Raw genomic sequence first — 23,127 nt, 5'->3', positions numbered from 1 at the left:
ATTACTGGTTTCAGGCGTAGAGTTCAATGATTCATCAGTCTTACATAGCACCCAGTGTTCATGACATCACATGCCCTTGTTAATGCCCATCACCCAGTTACCCCCTCCCCACCAGCGACCTTCAGTTTGTTTCCTATGAGTCTCTTACGGTTTTTGTCCCTCTCTGATTTGGTCTTTTCATTTTTTTTCCCTCTCCTTCCCTATGATCCTGTTTTGTTTCTTAACTTCCACAGGAGTGAGATCCAATGATAATTGTCTTTCTCTGACTTATTTTGCTTAGTGCAATACCCTTTAGTTCCATCCACGTTGTTGCAAATAGCAAGATTTCACTTTTTGATGGCTGAGTAGTACTCCACTGATATCCCCTTACCCTTTCTTAATTGCTCTCCACAGCTCTTATTAGCATCTGACAACCACGCATTCATTATTTCATTTTTGCTCCTGCTCCCCCTCCCCCCACCCCCACTTTTAGTGTAGACCTCATGCAGATCTGGACTTGGTGGTTCGGTTTTGTTTGAATGCCCCACTGTGCCTTTCAGAGGGGAGAGTGTCCACCAGAAGCTGCCTGTGCCCTTTGCAAAGGAGCTTCCTTTTGATTCCATTCCACATGGGGGCAAGTTGCAAAGCTCCTCCTCTGGGAACTTTGTGGTGGGGGTGGGTAGGTAGGATAGTCTCCTTCCAGAGATTTCCCCCCTTTGCCTGCATTCCAGAGTCCTCAGATGACTCTTCCAGATCTTAAAGCTGGACAAATGGGGGATTTGTGAATATGGGGGAGTGAACCAGTGTGCACATAGGCAAAAGGACCGCGTGGGCGGGGGGCAGAGTCCCCAGGCTGTGTTTGGATGCCACATTTTCTACCAAGTTTTTGTCAGCAGGCTGGAGCGACCTGCCCATGAATCTGGCTAAACAAACATTCCTCCCAGCTGTGTCCAGCTCTCTCTTCATTTCCCTTTTTCTCCATTTCCCTCCTTTCACCTGCAGCCCAACACCTGCCCCCCCCTCCATTTCCCAGGAAAATAAATCTCTGGAAGGAGGTGGCAGAGCGAGTCTCAGAGAACCCTTCTGAATAAATGTCTATATTAATGAATTATTAACTCAGCCATCCATGACCTTAAACCTAGAAGCCGGAGCGCCGAGGGTAGACAGGAGAGCTGCTGAATCCTTTATTGGAGTCCTGTCAAAGGCAACCGACCATTTGTTCCCCTCCTCCATCAGGAAAAAAAAATAATTAATATGAAAGGCAAACTTTAAAATTGTATGTCAAACGAAATCAGATAAAGGGTCTCCCTGACCAGATCCTCTCCTGGCTTTCCTGCCCCTTCTTGCCACTCCCTCGTGGCTCTGGCCTCCAGCTCCCTTCTTCCCCTCCCAGCTAAGGGTACAACGGGCTTCCAAGGATAATTTTCAGGGGAAAAAAATTGCTCGAGAAAATGATGAATTTGGGTAGTTAATTTATTGATCCAGGCTCCTCTTCCCACTTGTTTTATTTTAGAGGTCATTAATCAATGAAGAAAAACACCACCGTGTCCCCCCGTTTGCATTTAATACACTCACGCTCCTTATTTATTCCTCTGGAACAAATTCCCAGCAAATATTCACGCATCGATTTGGGGGCCATGGATTTTTATAAAGGTTTGATCGTTTCCTAAGTGGTCCAAGTGATTTGTTTCCATGGCCTTCTTCTAAATAATGAAGAGGAGGGGAGCGCATTTGAAGGGTGAAGGTCCTGGCGGCCAGTGGGCTCACTTTCTAAAACCCCGGGAGGAGACGTGTGCGTGTGGGGGGGGGGGGGCGGTGTGAGCCGGCTGGGTGGGTGGGCGGCGGCCTCCACCAGCACCCAGCGCCCCAGGGCCGAGGGCATTCCCGCCTACCGAGGTCTGCGCCCGCGAGGGAGCCGCTCTCCGGGGCCCTCCGCCCCATCCCGGCCCTTCCTGCCACCTCCGGGTGCCACCAGGGCCCCGCCACCCGTCGTGGGCCCACTGGGCAATGCTCGGACTCTCGCCACGCTCCCCCGCACACCTTGCCTTGCGCTCCCGGACTCCGGGGCCTTCTGAGCGCCCTAACTTTTAACCACCTCCCTCACGGAAGTTCTCTAAGGCCTCTGGACCCCGAGGGGCCCGTCGCCGGGAGATCTGCGTCTGCCCGGGGCCCCTGGCGGCGGCGGGGACCAAGGAGCTCGAACCTGAGGAGCCAGGCACCCCACACTCCGGCACAGCACACGGAGGCTCCGCGGCAGTCTCTGCTTCTTCCCCTGGCCCCCACAGCAAGGGGAGCCAAATCTCCCTCGAGGCGCCCCTACACCCTTCTGGCGCCAGTCTGGAAGGTGAGGGCAGAGGTTGGACCAGGACGGGCAGGAAAACACGTGCGGCGCCTCACTGTCCCGGTGTCTAGCACTCAGTAAGCGCGTGACCTTCGGCAACCTACTTTCTGAGCCTCGGTGTCCCCATCTGTAAGATGGGGTTAAGGATAACGCTTTCTCCGCAGGGCTGCGGGGCCGAATAAACGTAGTGGAAGCGCCTCGCCGCGCCGCGCCGGGCCAATCCGCGGCTCTCACCAACCGCTCCGCTAATCTGACGGGGAAGGCAAACCCCGGGCTTCCCAGGGTTCGGGCGCCAGGAGGCCTCGGGAGCAGTTGATGCAAGCAGCCTCTTAAAATCTCGAGATTTTCAAGTGTGTTTGGGGGGCGGTCCGGGGAGGAGTTCTCTGAGCCGGCCAGTCCCGGGGACCCAACGCTCGTGCGCAGCCAGCTTGGCCCCAAACGAGAAGGCGGCGGGGCCGCTGCCGCGGCGTCCGGGCTCCCTTCCCCGGGGCTCCCAGTCTCTCCCGGGGAACCAGCAGTGAACCAGGAGAGTGTGAGAAAGAGCGCTCGCCCCTTCTCCCGAGGCCCGACAGCTCCCCTTTGGCAGTTCCTCCAGCAAATTAATTGAGACGGGCCTGGAACTCCCTGGTCTCCTCCCGGTGGAGTCGTTCAAAGCCCCCGCAGACTGCTCGGCTGGCCTCGGGGGCCACCGCACGTGGGTTTTCCCCCGTGGCGTTTGCCTTAAACTTGGGTATTATCAATCTGTCCAAGAATGACTGATGGCCTTGTCACAACGACGCCAGTCAAAACATTTTCGGTCCAACTCCGTTCCAACCAGCGTCGAGGCATCCTGCGTGAGACTCGGACGAAGTCTAAACAGCGCGGTTCCCAGGCTCGGGCGAAATGGTGGGAAGACAAAAAAGAAACAAGCAGAAATCAGGAAAGAAGGGCCATCAATTGTTCAGAGTGGCGGGTGCTAAATAAGTTGGCTTGTTTGGGGAAAGGCAAACGTCATTTCTTCTCTGAGTGTGGACAGAGCACCGGCGTCGGGAAAGCGCCCGAGCGCCAGTTTCACACACCCCGGCCGCGCCCTGCCCCCGCCTGGAGGTGACGCGAGACCGCGCGGGGAAGGGCAGCCGCGGCCCGGGCACCTGGAGGGGTCAGGGTGGAGGCGGGGCCGCGCTCCCAGCCCGCACCTCCGACGCCGGGTTTGGGGCCCGAGCCTTCCACTGGACGCCCTCCCCCAACCCCGGGGGCAGCCCCTAGCAGCCAAGGGCAAAGGAGCTTGGCCGGGTCCCGGAGCGCTGGAAAGGCAGTGTGACAGAGCTCGGGATACTTGCCTCCGATGCCCACAAGGAGAAGGAGCGAGTCCCCCAGGGAGACTTCTGGAGAGTGAGCGGGCTTTAGGGCTGAGCCCCGGGAGACTCCGCTGCGGCCGGGACCAGCCGCCCTTAGGGACCCCGGGCTCGCGCCTCCCGGCTCACCGCAGCCTGCCTCCTGGGCTGCAGACCCAGGGTTTCACTGCAGCGCGCAGCGCGCAACCCGCCCCACCCCGCCTCCCCCCGCCAGGATTTCTGTGGGAAGTTGCGCGGCGGGCCGGTGGACCCTGGCACCCAGCAGCACTCCGGGAAGAGTGAGCCGGGCGAAAGCGCGAGCCGGGTGCTGGGACTTGGTCCACCCGCCGGCTGGGCGCGCCCGCGGACTTGCATCCCGCTTTCCGCTGCTTTCGGGATCCGGGCAGGGAGCTGGCACCTCGAAAAGACTTATCATGGGCAGAAAGAGACAACAGGCGAGCGGGAGACGTCACGCCAGAAACCGAGCAGGCGGGTGGGGGGGGGAGCGTGGAGGAGTTATCGGTGCGGGCGAGGCGCACGGGCGGCGTGGGGATCCAGCCGAGTCAGAACTTCCCTCTTTCCCTCTCCCCTCCCCTTCGATTATTCTGGCCTGCCTCCCGCCTCCCCCACTCCCACCTCTCTCTCTCTCTTGCCCTCTCCCTCTGTCTCTGTCTCTCCCTGTCTCTCTCTGTCACACACACACACACACACACACACACACACACACACACACACACACACACACACACACACACACTTGTATTTTGTGCTGTCGTAAAACCCACGTGTCCAGCCGGGAGGCTGCCAGAGCGCGGAGCTGAGGAACCGGGACCCGGCGGCGGCCGAGCGCAGCAGCCCAGCGCGGCTCCGGTCCGCGCCCCGCTCGGGCCGCGCTCCCCCGCCGCGCTCCGCGGGCCTCCGCGGGCCTCCGCCCGCTCGCCCGCCGCCCGGGAGGGTTCCGGCGGCCCGACCACATCTAGGGCTTTCCTTTCCCGCGGCGCAGGGGCATGTAGTGCGCCCGGGACGCACACTCTCCCGCACGCGCACCGACACACACACACGCACGCACGCACCCGCCGGCGGCCCCGAATTTCCAGGTAAGGCGCGGCTGGTCTGGGGCCGGGGTCTGGGGCCCCGGGGACAGGAGGCTGGAGGTCCCGGGCTGGGGGCGGGGGGCGAGACTGTCCCGCCTCCTGGCGCCGGAGGCCAGCGCGGCTCCCGGGCTGCGCCACTCCGGCTCGGGTCGGCTCCGGGCGCGGGCGGGGGCTGCGTCCTGCCGCCGAGTCCCGCGGGCGAGCGCCCGAGCGCCCGGCTTCCACGGTGCGAGGCGGGGTGCACGGAGCTCCCTGCGCGCCGCGCCGCGGCTTCAGAGTAAACTTTGCGCCCTAGCGGAGTTGGAGAGGGGGAGCGGCGGCTCCGGGCTGCCGCCGGCGGAGCCCGGGCTCAGCTCTCGCCCCAGGGTCTGGGCGGCCATCCTCCCCGCCCCTCTCGCCCCCGGCCCGCGGGCCCGGCTCAGGCGCCCTCTCCTCTCTGCCCTCTGCCCCCAGCTTGAGAGGTCGGACATGCTGAAGCCCGGAGACCCCGGCGGCTCGGCCTTCCTCAAAGTGGACCCAGCCTATCTGCAGCACTGGCAGCAACTCTTCCCGCACGGCGGCAGCGGCGGCCCGCTCAAGGGCGGCGGCGCCGCGGGTCCCCTGGGCGCGCCGCAGCCTCTCCAGCCGCCGCCGCCGCCGCCGCCCCCGGAGCGCGCCGAGCCTCCTCCGGACCCCTTGCGCCCGCGGCCCGCCTCGCTCTCCTCCGCCTCCTCCACTCCGGCGTCCTCCTCCACCTCGGCCTCCTCTGTCTCCTCTTGCGCCGCCGCCGCCGCCGCCGCGCTGGCGGGTCTGTCGGCCCTGCCCGTGGCGCAGCTGCCGGTGTTCGCGCCTCTGGCCGCCGCCGCCGTCGCCGCCGAGCCGCTGCCCGCCAAGGACCTGTGCCTGGGCGCCGCCTCGGGCCCGGGGCCCGCCAAGTGCGGCGGCAGCGGCGGAGACGTGCGGGGCGGCCCGCGCTTCCGCTGCAGCGCGGAGGAGCTGGACTATTACCTGTACGGCCAGCAGCGCATGGAGATCATCCCGCTCAACCAGCACACCAGCGACCCCAACAACCGTACGTAGCCGCAGCCCGCGCGCGCTCTCCAGGGCCGCTGGCGCCGTCGAGCGCGGGCGCCCATCCGGGAACGGGGTCGCGCGGCCGGGCTCCAGGGGGTGGGCTGCCCCAGGCCGCGGCCCCGCACCTCCCAGACCGTCGTGGCAAAATTTTTCCAACGTTAGAGAAGGAGAGAGAACGGATGGGATGCCGGGTGGCACCTCAGGGTTACCATTACCTCGTCCCCACCCCCCCCCCCTGCTTCGCAAGCCTTTAGACCCCAGCGGCTCGAGGACCCGGCGGACAGACCTCCGCCCTCCCGCGGGATTGTGCCCGGGGCCCGGCGGGCGCCAGCAGCGCACGCTGGGGGCTTGGCCCGGCCTCGGAGGGACGCGGGAGGGACCCTCAGCGTTTCTGGGGAGCGTGCACTCCTCCTGTCCCTCACCTCGGGAGTTAGCTACAGCAGCTCACTTTCCACCCGTGGGGTGGGCAGGGGACGCGCCGAGAGCTGCTGGCTGGCCGGGCCTCGCCCGAGTAGGAATTTTGCATGACACTGGGTCAGTCTCTCCCTGCAGGCAGGCAGTATTCTTAGGTCTTCTATTTATTTAGAAAAGGAGGAGAAGAAAACTTGCCAGCTGCTTAATGAGAAAACGTTTCCGACTTCGGGGTAGGGTCATTCCCAGCGGATCCCGCGTACTCCGCGCACCCTTGGTCGTTTAAACGTTTGTTCGCAATCCGTAGGCACGCTTGATTTGCCTTTTTTTTTTTAATGACTCTGACAGTAGTTCTGTATTAGCAGTGTACGCTCCTTGTTCCCGGGTAAATGGCAAATGCCTAATTGAAAAATTAAGTAAGTGCCTAATTCAAGCTACACGGTTCTCCTTCCGCTAGCTTCGATTCCTGTATTCAGATTTTCAGAGGCTTCTCGCAAGTACAGCTCCGTTTTGCGGTCTTGAGACAAAACGCTAAATGAAGACCAAGAATATGTATTGCTCTGTATCCAGTCCTTTTGGTCGTATCAGAAGTTAGGATACTGTTACACCTAAGGCATTGGTGTCAGTGCTCGATACACTTCCAGAGATCTCTGGAGAGAGTATTAAAGGTTAAGAGAGTCAAGTTGAAAGCAGTAGAGGATTTGAAAGATCAGCGCTCACTTAGCTCCTTTCATCTCATTCCCTCGTTTAGTTTCTGCATGAGGAAAGTTGATGATAAACGTGTATAATCATTCTGTTCTGAATAAGCCCCTTCTTGTAGAATGTCTACCGCTCCATGAACTTCTTAATTCGTTGTAAAAGCAAAATAACTACAAATTTTAGTTAAAGGACTCTCGGTGTCACTACTTTGATGAGAAAACACTAGCCACGAGCCTAGTGATGGCGGTGGTTCAGTCTTTTCATAAGGGATGGGGATCATTTTTCTGATGGAGATAATTATTACTAACCAAAAAAAGCAGTTGTATTTACTTTTTTCTCTCCAGAGTTTGAGGGTAAAGTACTAGTTTAAAATGAGGGTTTCAACTCAAATTTGCCCTGCTGTTAGGAAGACGTTTGTATTCCAGAGTTTAGAACATTTTATAAAATGATATCGTCCTAATGGGCTTCAAAAAAAATACTTCTCTTCCTCCTGAATTTCTTGAACGTGTTGTTTTCAAAGCAGTTCTTTTAAAAATGTGAACTGAAAAGACAAGAAATGCTTTGGAAAAGACAGTTCTTACTGCTAAGTGAAATACAGCCACTGTGGGCTGAGAGTACTTTATCAAACTTGCACTTTCTCTTCTGCATTAAATGATTGTTGGCAAAGATGCCAGCAGCACACCCCAAAGCCCTGGCTGTGCTCTGAGTGCCTGTATTGTTCACAATGCAATCTTGAGGTTCAGTGCATTTTCACCAGAGAAAAACCTAGATTGATCTGAGAAAGAACTGGGATAGATTGCTAATTAATATATGGCTATTGAGCCAGTTTATCATCCAGGTAACATTTTCCTCTGACTGGAGGAAATGAATTATGATGTATTTAAATTATTCCCATTGTGTTATCTTCTGGTATCTCTTTTTGAGTCAGCTGGACTGCTTCCCCTGTGGGAAGTGCAAGGGAAAACACAGAAGGCAAAGAAAGTCAGATTGCCCTGTTAGAGTTACACTTCACATTGCTTCCTCATTAAAGGGCATTTGAGAAAGAAAATAGAAAGTTGAGGTAGCTTTGTGTAATGCTGGCCAGCCAGGCCTGCCTTTCTTGCAGAAACTTCTCTGGGCAAGAGCGCACACTCGTTTGAAACCTTGGGGTGCATGTTTTGCAAAGATGGACTGAGAAGTGATTGGGTTTAATCTAACGAGGGGATCAAAACCAAACAGAAATGCAAAGGGTGGGAAACTGTTGGTCCCCCTTGGCGGGGGAAGTTGGTCTGCTGTTTGCAAGGTGGTGAAAACCAGAGCTGCTCCCCATTCCCAGGTTGTATGCAGGTGGGGGTGGGGGTGGGGTGGGGTGAGAGGCTGCTCAGAAGGGAAAGCGCCCAGTGATTTTTATCCCTACCCCCCACCCACATTTTCCTAGTTTCAGGTTCCTGCCATCCATCCTCTTGTAAGAGCATTCTGTGAAATGACCACTCAGCATCGCTTCCCTTTATTACTTTGTATTTAAAAGGGTGTTGAGTCATTTTCTCTTTTGCTCAGGAGGCAAAGACAGGGACCCCCTCACTTCTCTTCCCTTTAGAAGAGTCGCTCTTTGCCTGCAAGCCGCAACCCAGTAACACGTGTGAATCATTAACACTCGCTTCACCTTGAAACTTTATTGGCATCTTTGGCAAAGGCCACAGTGAAGGCATAGCGGAGGGTCCTTAAAACACACACACAAAGACTTAAAAACAGCAGACGCGGTATAAAGCTCTCCGGGTGAACTCTTCCAATACATTGCTCTTATCTGTGTGTGTTAATTTATTCCACGGTGGAAGAAGGACACTTTCCACGGACCCTCTGCAGGCTGCTGTGCCTCCTGCTTTCATCTCCCTAACACCGGTGGGCGGTTTGCAACAGAAAAGGAGGATGGGGGTGGGGGGGCTTCCTTCCCTGTCCTGTGTTACCGCCCGCACGCATTTGCCGCCCGGTTGCCTAAAGCCATTGATTACGTCAGGCGCCTTCGCTGTGGTCTCCCCCCGGGTTCTGGGGTTCTGGCAGCCGGTGCCTTGCCTGAGACCCTGTCACTCTTCTTGGAAGGTAGCGAAAGGCAGCCACAGGGCGCCCCTGGTGTTTGTAGGCGCGATACCTGGCGGTGTGTTGGGGGGCGATCACCTTTCCAGACCTCTCAGGGAAGGTGCTCCTTTTACGTATCTGGGAAGGGGTTGGGAGCTAAGTCCGCCCGGGGTCTCCGCGGAAGCGAGACGCTTCGCAGCTTCCCCAGCTGGAGGTCTCTGCCACTTCCCGTCTCGGGGGAGCTCTGCTGCGCAGGGAACAGTGGTGGGAACAGCACGGGCAGATGCTCCGGTGTAGGAGTCGGGCCGAGGCTCTCCGGCTGGGTGGCGCCAGCCTTTCCGAGGGCTGGGGAGGGGCTGTGGGCGAGAAGGAAATGCGGGGTTCGTTCAGAGGGGTTAAAGAGGGAGCTAAAAGGAGAGCGAGTATTTTCTGACCTTCCCTAATCTCTTCGCACCCAGTTGGGCGACGCAGGTCCGGTCTTCGGGAGCCCCCGAGCCCAGCAACCCCGCAGTGGGGTCTTCCTGCTACCGAGGCACGGACCGCGTCGGCCACTCCCGCCCGGCGTCCCCGCTGTCAGCCGCCAGCGACTTAGATTTCAGACCTGGTCCCCGGTGGGAGGGAGGCTCGGAGTCAGCGCGTGGGCTTTTGTGTTGTTCTATTTTTCTTTTTCTCTTTTCTCTCTTTTTGTGTGCAGGCCCAGCCCCATCCCGTAACATACATGATTTAGCTATTTTACATCATTCGTTATCTAGCGCCCTGAAACTGAACATAGAGCCATATATTAGACTGAGGTTAGAAGAGGTGGCGACTGTTTATTTAAGGTGATAAAATGGTCCATCAGCAGTAATCTCCATCGATATGTGCCACCAGGAGATGAAGGATGAGGGGACAAGCCACAATTAATTGCCCTATAGTTTTGTAGGAGAGAGTGGAGCCAGCCCAGACCCGCTTCGATCCCCTCTCCGTCCTATTCATCATCTCCGCATTGTATACGGCGGCCTCGCAGGGGCAGGGGCTGGCCAGGTTTATCTCGGCGCAATATTCTCTCGCCCGCACACCCTGGCGCTCCCATTTAATTTATTAATACGGTCATCGGAAGACAAATAAAATCCACATTGCCCCCCCCCGCCCCTCCGCTTTCTTCCCCTCCCCCTTTGTCTCCCGCTCGCGGTCCCTGGGCCAGGCCGGCAGCCAGGCGGAGCGGGGGAAGCCCAGCGCCTGTGCGGTTCGCGCGGGGAGCTTTCTGCTGCCCCACGGAGAGCCCTCCCGAAGGTTCCGTGCGCCCACGGTTGGCTCCCCTTCCCGGCGGTGGCGGCGCTCAGCCCGCACGGCCTTCCGGACGTGCCTCCAGGACCCCGCGGGAGGCGCGGCCCTGGCCCGGCGGAGGCAGGCGAGGAGGGGGGCGGCGCGCGGGAAGGCCGGGGCCGGCAGGCGGGGGCCGGGGCCTGCGCGGTTCCGACGGGGCTGCGGGGCCTCCAGCGGGCCCGGGCCCCGCCGTCCACCCCGCCCCGTCTAGCGGCCGGCCCGGGGGCTGGCGGAGAGGGCAAGGCCGCAGCCCGGGGGCGGGATCGCGCCGACGCGCTCCGCCGGCCCCGGACCCCGCCGGGCCTCGGGACCCCGGCGACCCCGCGCCCGCAGCGCGCACGGCGCGGCCAGCAGGCGGCACTCCCGGGGCGCTCGCCGGCGGGATCGATGCGCGGCCGCCCCGCCGGGCTCGGCCTGCGGGGCCGGGGGCCGCCACCTCCCCGGCGGTCGGGGAGGATTTATAGCTTAGTTGTCCCTGCCGCCCGGGCGAGAGGCAGGCTTCTCGGCTGCTCCTCGGTGCCCTTTCCAGAGGGGGGTGAGGGCAGGCGCAGGAGGCCCAGAGGCGTCGGGGAACCCAGGGTCTGGGTGTGGGGCGGGGGGGTGGGTGGGGGGCTTCCCGCGGTCCTGGCTCCTCCGCCGGGCCCACACGAGTCCGTCAGCCTCTGCAAACGGGGGGAAAAAAAAGGTCTCGAAACGTTTTAAATTTCACCTTTCCTAGAACAAGAAATGAAACACCAGAAAAGAAAACCATGCCTGTTTTGCCCCCCACTTTACCTTAAAAAATAGAGCCGCTTTCAATTGCCACAGTAGTGTACGCACTTGGGGAAATACCCAAGCAGTCCACGAGGATGTGAAAGAAAGAGTGGAAGTGCGCTCTTCGTGACACTTGGGCTGGCCTCCCGAAGTCAGTAGGTGGGTAAGTCTGTAACCTAGTGATACCTCCTTCCCTTATTCAGGGCCACAGGAACAGGAGCCCTGACAGATCCATTCACGATGAGAGGAGGGACCATGATCTCTGATATTGCCTAATTCGAAAATGGCATTTCAAAGTATCTTGCTTGGAGAATCTGATATTTCTCACAGATAGAGAAAACACTTTCCAAATAACAATTATGGACTTTCAGAAAGTAACCCTGATTTTAGGATAATCTAGGAACATTTATTTGCTTATTCTTTATGAATACAAATACACTTGTATTATGTATTGCTTGGCGTGGAATGCTGTATGTAATGTATGCGTTTACTATGTGTGTGTGTGTGTGTATATGTACATGCACATATATAAAATACATTTGGGGGGTGCACTTTGGGCATCTAGGCAGCCTTCTCCCTCCAACCTTCTCTTGTAGGCGTTTATGGCTCCTTTCTGGAAAACACTCTGCTAGCATGTTTGTCTATTTGTGCCACATTTGTCAACCCCAGAGTAAGAACTTGCTTGTTTTAAGCATCCTCAAGCTCCTTTGGGACTCTGAGACACAGAGTCAGAGGCCAGTTATTTTCAATGGCAGGGGTTTTGTGTATTAAAAAAAAAATCAGGATATAACATGTATTTGGATGTAATTGGTCAACTTCTCCAGCAGAATATTTTGATATAGCACAAAGTGGTTTATCAATTAAGACTCATGTAATTAAAGTGGATTAGCCTCCCTTACTCTCTGGACTTTACACACAGGTAGACTTCTGTATATTGGGAGAAACTCAGCTTTTTCTTTGGCAAAATGCCACTATTAAGTTTTTCAACACCTGCTGGAGGCAACTGAAATTTAGTTGGTAGAAGAGAGTTTTAGAGGACTTCTTAGAGAAAGGGCTAGCTGTAGTTTTATCATGCATAACAAATACAGGGAGTGAGTTTGCTGTCTGTGGATTGGTGGCTGGGGTTCCTCTTTATTTTATTACTGATGTAGTGGGGGTGATAGTGCGTGTTGTGGAGATGTTGGAAGTTGATGTAATCTCTGGTGTGGACTGGTAAGGAGTGAATACCAACTGCTTTTGCTTCTCACCATATGCCTCATGGAGCCAACCAGAAAGGGAAAGTAGGTTAAGCAGCTCCTTAGGGTGATTTGAGTTTTATTTTTACGGGGCATATTGTTTTTGCTTATTGTCATTTGTTTTAAGCTATTTTTGCTAACGTGCTGAAAGGTCATCTCTGAGACTAAAATCCAAAGTTATGGACATAATCTGTTCACTTTGCAGTACATTTAACCTCCCCAAACCCACGAGCGTGGGAGAGAGATTTGGAAATTTCTGTTATTCACCGATGCTAGAGCAATTTTTGTGGCCTGCCAAATAGTGCTTTCAGTGAAATACTTCAATTGTACTGATTATGAGTTTGGATGTAAAATTTTCCCAGCTTTCATTAGTCTCCCTAGATCTTTAGATTTGGAGGCTTTGAAGTCAGGCAAACTTGACCATGAATCTTTCTCTACCACTTTCTGGTTTCTGATCCTTGGTCTAGCTACATTGCTCGTGAAGCCTCAAATTACCTCATCTACAAAATGGGGGTCATGATATGGTGATTATTCTGAGATAGGTGTCTGGAACACTATAGACACTGGGTGACTTTGAATATTTATTGTCTTTTTTTCCATTCCCCCCTTGGTCTTGAAGTAGTTATTTTCACAGTCAGAAGCAAGAGAGGATGTGTGAAGTGTATCTGGAAGGGCTGACATGTGGTAAGGGTAGGCCCTAAAGGCAAAAGTAGAGCCTGACACAGTATTTACATTAGTTGGTATCACTGGGAGAGGGGGCTTTTGTGGGATGGAGGTCCAGAGCATGGGCACCTCCCCACCTGTAGAAACAGGTTGTCTCTTGTCACTTGAGAGGCCTGGGGATATCTCCAAGAAGCTGCAGTCAGAAGGTCCTGTCATTTCCTGGGCCCTCTTGGGAAGAGTGTGGGAGTAGGGGACTGAGGGGAAGGCACAGCCTGCTGGAGCCTTCTCCACTGAGATAGGATGTTCACATGGTCAACCCTGGGCTTGCTTTGAAAGAAAAGGCAAAACCAGGGTTTGCTCTGGGTGGCTGGGTTGCCCTTGGGGATTCCTTCCTTGTAGATTCCTCCCTGACTCACTTTGTGAAAAGTTAGGTAGGCTTGCCTCTGTTTTAGGATGGATGGAAGCACACTGAGAGTGACAGTGCCCTGTGCCCCGAACCCCAGACCTGGCGGACCTGAAGCTGGGTGCAGGTGCTAGGAGGCCTCAAGGGCCACCCGTCGCCCAGCGCTGGCGCATCCACCGATGCCCCAGCTCCCGCCACCCACCAGTTGGTACCCATCCCACCTCCTGATCGGTGCCCGGGGGCTCAGTGCGTGGGGGCGCCGTGGCTCCCCAGGGAGGCTGGGCCGGGGAGGCCGGGTTGTGCTGGCGGGCGCCGAGGCTGCCTCTCTGAGGCAGGTCTGCAGGGCCGGGGCGCAGACACCGCGGCTCCGCCAGGCCCATTAATAACCCGGAGGGCGCTGCGATTCGACAGCGCGGTCGCCGCAGGCTCTGCTTCCTGCGGCCGCCTGGCTTTTTCCCATCCAGTTTGAGTCGAGGGACACTGGGCGTCCACAGCCACCCGACCCAGAGGGAGGGTGAGGATCCCCTCCTCTGGGCTGCTGGCTGCCCCGGGGGAACCTCGGAGAGAGCCGGGTTCACGGCAGTTCTTCCCTCGCGTGTAATTCACGAGGAGGATCGCTTGCAGCCTGGGGACCCATCATCTGGGCAGCAGCCACCCTCTCCACTCAGCCATTACCCAGATCCTTAAATTCACTATGTAGTCCTTTTTGGCTTCTGGTAAGAGCTTGCACTCCACCACAGGCACCCCAAACCCGCTAGAATGGTCCCCCTTTCTCCACCCTTTCCTCTCTGGCTGGAGTGGCCCGTGTCTGGGGTTCTGCACCACCAGGGGCCAAGGATGGCTCCCCACTTTGGTGCCGGCTGTGGGCCGAGGGAGCGGGTGCTTCCCCAGGAGTCGGGAGGGTGCTTCGTGCTGGATGGGTCGCCCGCCTGCCCCGGTGATTTTGGAAGCATCTTCTCTCATTGTCGGAAGAGGAAAACCAAATATACCCAGGCGACCAAAGTAGAATCTCTCTGGGACATAAGGTTGAGGAAGAGATAGGCTCTTTTCATGGGACAGTGATAAACACACATGGAAACACCCTGGAGTGAGAGGACAGGAGAGAGAGTCAGAGGGAACTAGAGAGAGAAAGGAAGAGGGAGAGAGAGACACCCCCCCTCCCCCACCCCCAGAAGCAGAAGGGAGCTGGGGGTTCCACAGAGACAGCCATGCCACCCACACCCAGCAACCAAGGCTTTTGGGGCTCCGGGGGCTCGACCCCTACCAGGCCGATTTGGGTGCCACGATTTCCAAGGCAGGGGTGCAGATGAACCTCTCCCCCATTCCTAGTGGCCCGGGTGCCCTGAAGGTGTCCCCTCCCTCGCAGGTGGCATTCCCCGGGGAGGGGATGTGGTCGTCTCAGGATTGGCCCGAGGATGGGCCGCCTTGAGCGGCGGGTTAACCGTCTTCCTTCCCTCCCTCCCGCTCGCTCTCCGGCAGGTTGCGACATGTGCGCGGACAACCGCAACGGCGAGTGCCCCATGCACGGGCCGCTGCACTCGCTGCGCCGGCTTGTGGGCACCAGCAGCGCCGCGGCCGCCGCGCCCCCGCCCGAGCTGCCCGAGTGGCTCCGGGACCTGCCGCGGGAGGTGTGCTTGTGCACCAGCACCGTGCCCGGCCTGGCCTACGGCATCTGTGCGGCACAGAGGATCCAGCAGGGCACCTGGATCGGGCCCTTCCAGGGCGTCCTCCTGCCCCCGGAGAAGGTGCAGGCCGGCGCCGTGAGGAACACGCAGCATCTCTGGGAGGTAAGTCACTCATGGCTCAGCACCTCGCCATCCAGAGCTTTGGCCGGCAAACAGCCTGGCCCTTGGTGGTGGGGGTGGGGCAGCTTACGGGAGAGCCTCCCCTGTTCTTCAGTGGGTAGGGGAGGATAGATTTCTCAGGTCATGCACAGGCCGGGTGTCTGCCAACGTACAGCTCTTAGGTGCAGAGCTTGGCCTGGCGCCTCAGCAACCCAGCCAGGAAGACAGGGCCTACAGGTTCCTGAAGGTGGGATCCCCTTAACAAGCCTCTGTTCCAGCTGGGATGGATTTGATGTTTTGGTCTCCCTGGATCTTGGGAAAAAGAAAAGCCAGCTGAGGTTGATAGAGCAGAGGAGGCCTGGCATTGGGGTGTCAGCTAGGTGAATTCTTTGTCCCATTCTGAGCTCTTCCACAGTATGTTTTTTGGGCACTGGGCAAGAAGGGACATAGCATAAACAGGAGGAAGAGAGTCAGGCTCCTTTTCTCAGATAAAAACAATTTTGTAAACTCTGAGCTTAAGAGACTGGGGCATGTTTCATAACTTTCAAAGCATCCCGAGTAAGCAAATTACATCGTGAATCTGAAATCACAAATTCTTCTTCTTTTCTGACAAAGTACAATTAGGCAGCCTTCAGCAAGACAAAAAATCCAAACATAGGAAAACTTGGAGCACTTTGATATCACCCAATTCATGATAATACTTCAGTGGCACAATCTCATGTCATGCTATGATTTAAAAACAAGGAATGTATTTGAAAAATGTTCATCTGAGATTTCTTCCAGAGCTTTGTTGTTATTGAGATCCAGTTCTGAAGAGGCAGATTCTTAGCCATAGGTAATCCCCCCACCAGGTTTAGCCACCCCTCTCACCCAGGGGGTGATTTATGAAATAGAAGATGGTGGAAGTCTTACTCTTAGGGCCATATGTAAATCTGCCTGAGGCCAGGCAGTACAATGGAGTGGGAGTAGCCAGAAAAGAAAGTCACTTAAGTGCTAGAGGCCAACTTGGCAAGGACCTTAGGTCTCCATTAATGGGTCATTTCTACAGCAGCTTGTCTCATACAAGGTTCAGTGGCCTGTCAAGATGGGCATGCTGGCTGTGAGCAGCCTCGTAGTCACTAACTAAAACTCATGGGACTTGGTAATCCACTCACATTTTTGCTGAGCGCTCTGGACGGCACTATCTTAGGCTCTGGAGACACAGTGTTGTGAAAAACAAACCTGGTCTCCACAGCCATTACATGACTGTTGGCATGGGATGCTGGGGCTGGGGCCTGTGCCTGTAAAACCTCCTTTGATGGTGTAGGAGCTACATGGTGAGCTTACAGCCCAGGAGCCCAAGATGGCCTCATGGCGGCCATGGGCTGCATAGCCTATGGTTATCTTCTGAGGCCCTGTGCCTAGGCTCCCAGGTTCTGTTTCACTTCTAAATTGGAAAAAAACAATTACAAATTTTTAATCTCTCAGGATAGGATTCTTGAACGAGGAAGAAAACTTTGGGCATGTTTATGTCACCAAATAGTGCCCCCCCCTCCTTTTTTTAAACAGAAATTTTTATAGGGAAACAGGGCAGAAGAGAATGGCTCGGTACATAGAGCCAGGTTAGAAGTGAGAGCTTTTTGGATCGGAAAAACTGACAAGTGGGAAATAATCAAAGCATCTGGTTTTGAAATATTTCCCAGTTGGTTTTTGTTTCTGACTAATTAGTTGTAACCTCCAGTGCGGTTTAAAGTTTATAAAACACTTCCAGGCACTTTTCATGTTCCAGTAGTGTTATTAGGAGCTCTAATACCATACAGTTAAATGTCTGCCAATACTTTTCTGAGGAGATTGTTAAACGATTGTTCAATGGTACAGATTCACTCTATCGGCAAATGTTAAAACCAAACACTGTTATATTGCCCTCTCATGCCCCAGGTTTTGAGCTCATCTGTTTTTACGGTGCCAGGGGACGAAGCCATAAACATGAAAAAAAAATCCCATAGTTCATAGTTTCGTTATAAAGGATGCGGATGCTTGTGATGTTGGCTGGAGATCACTACGCATATAGAATATAATGATACATATTAATACTGAAAGCTGTGGAACCTTCCTTTTGTACCTTTCCTTAAGCTTGATTAAGTTAGCACTGTTGAAATAAGGAGAGTGGGGATTGAGAGTTGTTGATACCTCAGTGGAGAGGAAATGCGTCTTACCTATTGTTTCAGGTACTGAGTTGGTTCTGTGTTAGAAAAAAGACTTGCTGGGTGTATGCATGCTTGAAGGATCTCCAGATCCCTCCTTCTGAATTCAGAACATGACCTATTTATTTTTATCATCTGTAAGAAAAGTTAGAATAAGCAAACATTTCGGGGATTGAAGGGATATTAAAACTGCAGTGGTGCAAAATGTATCAGTCTACTGGGAGATCCTATAAACTGTGGCAGAGTACAGCCAGGTACCTTAGTGCCAATGTCCATTTGTTAAGATGAAACTTACTCTCATAGGGTTTCAGGTTTTTATTAGTATGATTATTTTTAAGCTATGAAGTCTTGAGTTTTTAATTTTTAAGCATTATGATTTATTTTTTTATGAAATGTGATGATTTGAATTTAAATTTATAACAGGAGAGTCTAAATCTTGGATTGTTCCTTAAACGTTAGTCTTTGCTTTCAAACCTCAATTTTATTGTGAAAAAAAGTGTAGTCATTATATTATTCATATTAGGAAAGAATCCATAGTCAGAATACAAGATAGATCTATAGGAAACTTTTGGCAATAATTGTTTAATGACTCACATAATAATTATCCATTTAAAAAAACACATTCTATTAGATATCTTCCAGAATAGCAGGTCGACATAGAGCAGATCTTTAAAAACTTAAAAGCAGTCGAATCATTACCATTTCATTTTAAAAGTCAACTGGAATCGTCTCTCTTCCTCACATTTTTTTAAGTCACTTGCTGATGAAGAAATGTCTTTATATTTAGAGTTCAATACTCAGGTCCTGATGGATCTTACCAGGGTTACTTATCTTTATTTCAGTACAATAAATGGATTGCTAATCTTTTCCCGTCACTGTTTCCAAGTAGATGATGGATTTTTGTTTCAGTTTACAGTTCATTGTTTTTAGTATGGCTGTACTTTATTATACACATGAAGGCTTATTACAGAAACAATCAGATTCACCTTAGTTACTCCCTTTGTTTAATCATTAAAAGCTCTCTTTGTACAAAATGACTTTTTAATATTTAACGTACCTCCGCCATTGAGAGCTTATTTGATTGTTTTGTCAGTGTGCTTTTAGTTAATATTTTCTTTGTGCTAATCATCCTGGTTCTTAAAAAATATAGCAACTTAAAGAAAGTTCAATATCATTCCATTATCTGCAGTATATTTTGACTCTTTGGGGTATCTATGGGCAATTCGAAGAGTTTTTTCTTTTTTTCTCTTTTAAAGCAAGAAGCCCAGGTGATTTTTTTTTTTTTTTTTTTTTTTTTTTTTTTTTTTTTGTCTTTTAAGGAGATGAACAAACTGAAAGCTCGATTACTAGTCTTTTTTTTGGGGGGGGGTCAGTTTCTTTTAGAATCAGATTTCACTTTGTTTTACAAAAAATAATAAATTCACAGAGTCTAAAACAACAACATTACAGGACGGATTAAACAATCACTCGTTTTGCTTATATACATTTATTCCAGCAAGACTTGGATGCATGGTATATTTCTAGCTATTTGACCATAATGAGAAAAATCTTTCTGAATGTTTCGCAAAGAAAACATACTCTTTCTCAGCAATTAGGTCTTATTGATGAGAGTGAGATAATTTTGCTCTAATATGTTTCCTAATAAAGAAGTGAAAAGACACGTTTGATTTCAGCATTTATGAAAACATTATCTCAATTATTAATGTGCCCTTTTTCCCTTGAGATAAATTAATCTAGTTGCACATGGTTTCCCCTTTCTGCTTAACATCAGAATTTAATATGACTGGACCTGAGGAATGTACATCGTGTAAACTTAAAATTCTAGTGGATAGAAAATACGGAAGTTTAAAATAAAGTAACAGTTTAAGATAGGCCAGAATTACCCAGGCCTTTCAAATCAAAGTCTAATTTGACAGGAAATTTTAGTGACAATGACAAAATAAATTGCACTTATTTTCACCCTAGAAAAATTATTCTGCTAATTGAAGTATGTTGTGACTTGTTAGGATTACGGTCAAGGTACTAGAAAGGGCTTTAATTTTATAGAATCTGTCTTTGCCTCTGTAAATTTGAGTGTCTCATTTTCGTTTACACTATGTGAAAACCTTCATTATTTTTCTTCAGAAAATCAAGGGGGAATAACATAATATGGGGTAGGATTTTTTTTGTGGTTTGATTTTATGCCATAATATTTTAGATTTAATAAGAGATTTGCTTTTAAGCAAATGGTCTATTTTTCATCATTACCATTTAGCTTAGGTCAAAAGACATTGATGAAACCAATATTAAAAATATATTACACGTTGCTAAATGTTTATATTTCAAAATCATCATAGGAAACTGGTGCTTGGAGGAAATGATATGACTTCATATTTTAAACGCATTACTTAGGTTTTGTATAATCACCCAATTCCATGTATAGTACTGTACTCATTTGTATATAAATATTTAGATGTTAAAAAAATAATTTAAAATTAATCATTTAAAATGAAATTGAAACCACTTAAAAATTTAACAGAAACCATTTTAAAATTGTTCTGGTGATAGCACTATAATTATATAGTCCATAGCTTTGCTTAATAGATTTTGGCTTGTTGGGTCTGATTCACCAAAGCACTAGGGGTTAGAATTATGTGGCTGTTCCAGTTATAGTGAAGTAGAAATTGTGCTTCTTAGTAATTTATCATTTAATATACTAGACTGCTTGTCAGCTTGGTTTTGAATATGTCAATTTCATGAACTCCAAATAAATTCTTCCTAAAAAGAAGCCATAGTCATGTTGCTGTTATGTTTTAAATTTACAGAGGAACAGCTGGTGTATCTCTCTGGCTTTGCCTCATTTGATTTGAAGATGTCTGCGATAGTGGTGCCCATTTGATAGAGTGTGAGCATTTTGTAGTTTTACATAAACTGTAAAACCATCTGCCGCCTCTTGGAATGGTTTCCAGCATTGTGTTCAAAATCAAAACTTGGTACTTAAAGTTGGCTTGGCAAAGGCCCGTTCAAGCCCTGGTTCTCTTATGTATCACCCTGCACAGTGCCACTCGTGGTTTTCCAAAATTCAAAAGTGATAGTGCTTTAAAAAAAAAAAGACATCTATTGTAGCCATTTGGAAATTCTCACACTAGTGAGGTTCAATCCAAATATGCATGTGATGAGACAGTGTTTCAGTTGCAAATACTTTATGAAGAGTGATATGTTCTGTATCTGTGGGACGATTTCTCTCATTAGTTCATTTTATCTGTTGTTTACAGATCACTTCTCTTATTGACAATATTTTGTCCATGTGGAAAAAAAAACCTCATAAGTATTTCCTGTCACAACTGCATATTTCTTTACATCAGGTGATTCTCTCTGCCCCCCCCCCCTTCTTCCACACTGACTGGAAAAGAGGATCAAGGAATTAAAATCAGAACCTCAGTCTTCCCCACTGGTAGCCAGCGAGCCGATGAAAATGTGTTGATGGTCATGTTGGACCTGAGGAACTTGCACAGGAGACTCTTTGTTTTATTATTTTACTGTGTCACTTAAGGCACTTTGAATTATTTGATTAATCTCTTTTGTTACCCAGAAATCACTTCATGGTGGTAGGGTAATATTACGGGTCTGACAAATGTCATGGAATACAAAATGGTGCTTGGTAGTTAGCTGAGGAATCAGGCCCACCATCTCCAGATCCAGCCCCCATCTGCCCATCTGAAGAATGCTGGGCCTGGAACCAGGGCGGGGACTGCCTTGCGTGCACTCTCTCTCTCTCTCTCTCTTTTTTAGAATCTTATAGACTCCCAGATTTAATGAGTTTAGACATTCCTTGTGTATTTACACAAGAAATACAGACCCCGGCATCACTACTTAGCATAAAAGCCAAGAGAAGCCAGAGCAGAATATACTTTTCCTTGTAAGCATTTGCCACCTCGCTCAGATAAGTTACAGAATTCCATTATCCAAATTGTTACACATGTGTGACAGAGGTTGACCTTTTGTCATGTCAATCCTTTTTTGTGTAGGCTCCAGGCTCCAGCCTAATGGCTCAAACCCTGATTTACTCACTGTAATAAGGGCAGGAGGTCGAGCAATTGTCAGGCTGCCTGTTCGTACTCTTCTCGGAGTCTGGTTGAAGGCTGTTAACACAAAGCTTTTCAAAGTGAATTTACAACCAGCCCCACTGACAGAGGCCAATCAGTGCACCATAAATGTCAGGTTAGTGAGATTGAGCAGTAAGTAAAGTACTGACAGTACACCATTGGCTGGAATCAATTGGCCAGGGTTTAACCCAGAAGAGCAATCTACGCGTGGCGGGTTGAGGGAAGGAGCCAAGTGTGCCGCCTGGGTGTCCAGGTGGGAAAGCATCCGTGTACCTGTTAGGGGGTGCGGGAGGGTGAGGATCAGGTCTCCTCCGAGGGGCCGTGCTGCACAATGCCCTGACTTCATGGGGGGCTGCTGGCCGAGCCTGCTGACTCTGAGGCTGGGTGGCGAGGAAGGGCTCAGTGTTAGGACAGGGAGGAGAACTGATCCAGTGTGGTGCTTTCAAAACCAGAGGACGCAGGCAGTGCCTGACTAGCCAAAAGGTGACTTTTGCTGCTCAAAACTCCAAAACCGTGACCAGGATGTCCCCTGAGGCCTAGACACAGGTCAGTGGCTTCCTCTGCCCTTCCAGAGGCTGAGCAATGCGAAACTTTGGTGGAGGTCGCTAATGAATGATCATGGGCTGAGGGCCTGAATATCCATGCGATGTGGCTTCCCCACCACGCGGAATGTTTTTATCATTTTGTGTCCTGACAGCCTGGACAACAATTCATTCCGCTCTGAAGGCATCAGCATTAAAATGGAGGAATCCATTAAAATGCTGTATGCAAGGATTTATAAATTAGGCAATTTCCTTGATTATTGCAATCATTTACAAAATTGATTGTCCCAGTGTGGTATAGACAGATTTCAGCAACTGTCATTGACAACAAACACATTCTCTGATATCTATAGCTACTGGCCACTAAACCAGGTCACTGGTCCTCACTGCCCCTCCCCTGTTGTGTGTGGTCTCAAGGTCAGGCCGACTTCTAGAGAAGCTTACAATGATCAAGTTTCAGTTGCCTTCAGAGGTGACTCACTTAGGCAGGCGCAGGTTCTTTTAAAGGTTGTAGCATTGTTTGCACAGGTCGAGTTCAAATTTTGGAGGCAGGTGCTGAGGATCCTAATGTGCTTGGGATCAGAAGCGCAGATTCTGAAACGATGCCAGCTTAAAAGGAGATGATTTTTGCAAATTGCGGCTATAAATATTTGTTTGATTGAAGATCTGAAAGTCAATAATGTGTTTTATTCGTTGGTCCTTAGAGTTCTAATTATCCAATAGATATATCGTAGAGTCACTGGATTTTAGGTCAATTAATTCTGGAAGGCATAATAAAGACATTGTTACAAGCGTGAGGCTCTCAAACGCTGTAGATTTTCCTATAGGGGAACACACACAACAAGTCCACTTGGTGCTTAATCACTAACCACAAACCACAGAGTTGCCTTTATTCCTGAAATATCAGAGGTGGGCATGCCAAATGTGTCTGCAGAGCTGTGTCCAATGAAAGCTGGCCATGCGGTTTATGCTTAGTACAAAATAACTGACTTTAGACATTTGTTTTTAATCATCATTTTGTTTTTAATCATAAATTTTCCCTTTTGGAACTCTGAAGCAAAATGGGGCTTGTAAAATAATAACACTTTAGAAAATCATTTCACACTGTTGTGAAGACAAAGAAGTTTTTCAGTTTGTCCTCATTTGAATACATTAATATTTGATATTAAGGTAGTCCTTTGTTTAAAAGGGAAAAACGTCATGTTTTAGGAAGTCCCTTGGCTTGGCAACAT

General features: G+C 51.2%; 1 protein-coding gene across 1 annotated transcript in view; it reads left to right on the top strand.

Moving 5' to 3' along the window:
• Nucleotides 1-4,681: 4,681 nt before the first annotated feature.
• Nucleotides 4,682-23,127, top strand: part of PRDM6 (PR/SET domain 6) — a 100,014-nt gene continuing 81,568 nt past the window's right edge. Inside the window, exons 1-3 of the mRNA XM_055302235.1 lie at nt 4,682-4,730; nt 5,181-5,778; nt 14,781-15,088. Coding sequence (XP_055158210.1) covers nt 5,196-5,778; nt 14,781-15,088 — 891 coding nt within the window. The 5' untranslated portion in view covers nt 4,682-4,730; nt 5,181-5,195. The remainder of the gene's footprint in view (nt 4,731-5,180; nt 5,779-14,780; nt 15,089-23,127) is intronic.

This window comes from Nyctereutes procyonoides, unplaced genomic scaffold, assembly GCF_905146905.1.
Source record: "Nyctereutes procyonoides isolate TBG_1078 unplaced genomic scaffold, NYPRO_anot_genome, whole genome shotgun sequence".
Lineage (NCBI taxonomy): Eukaryota > Metazoa > Chordata > Mammalia > Carnivora > Canidae > Nyctereutes > Nyctereutes procyonoides.
Note: the sequence above shows the minus strand (reverse complement) of the source record. Positions and strands in the feature narration are given on the sequence as shown.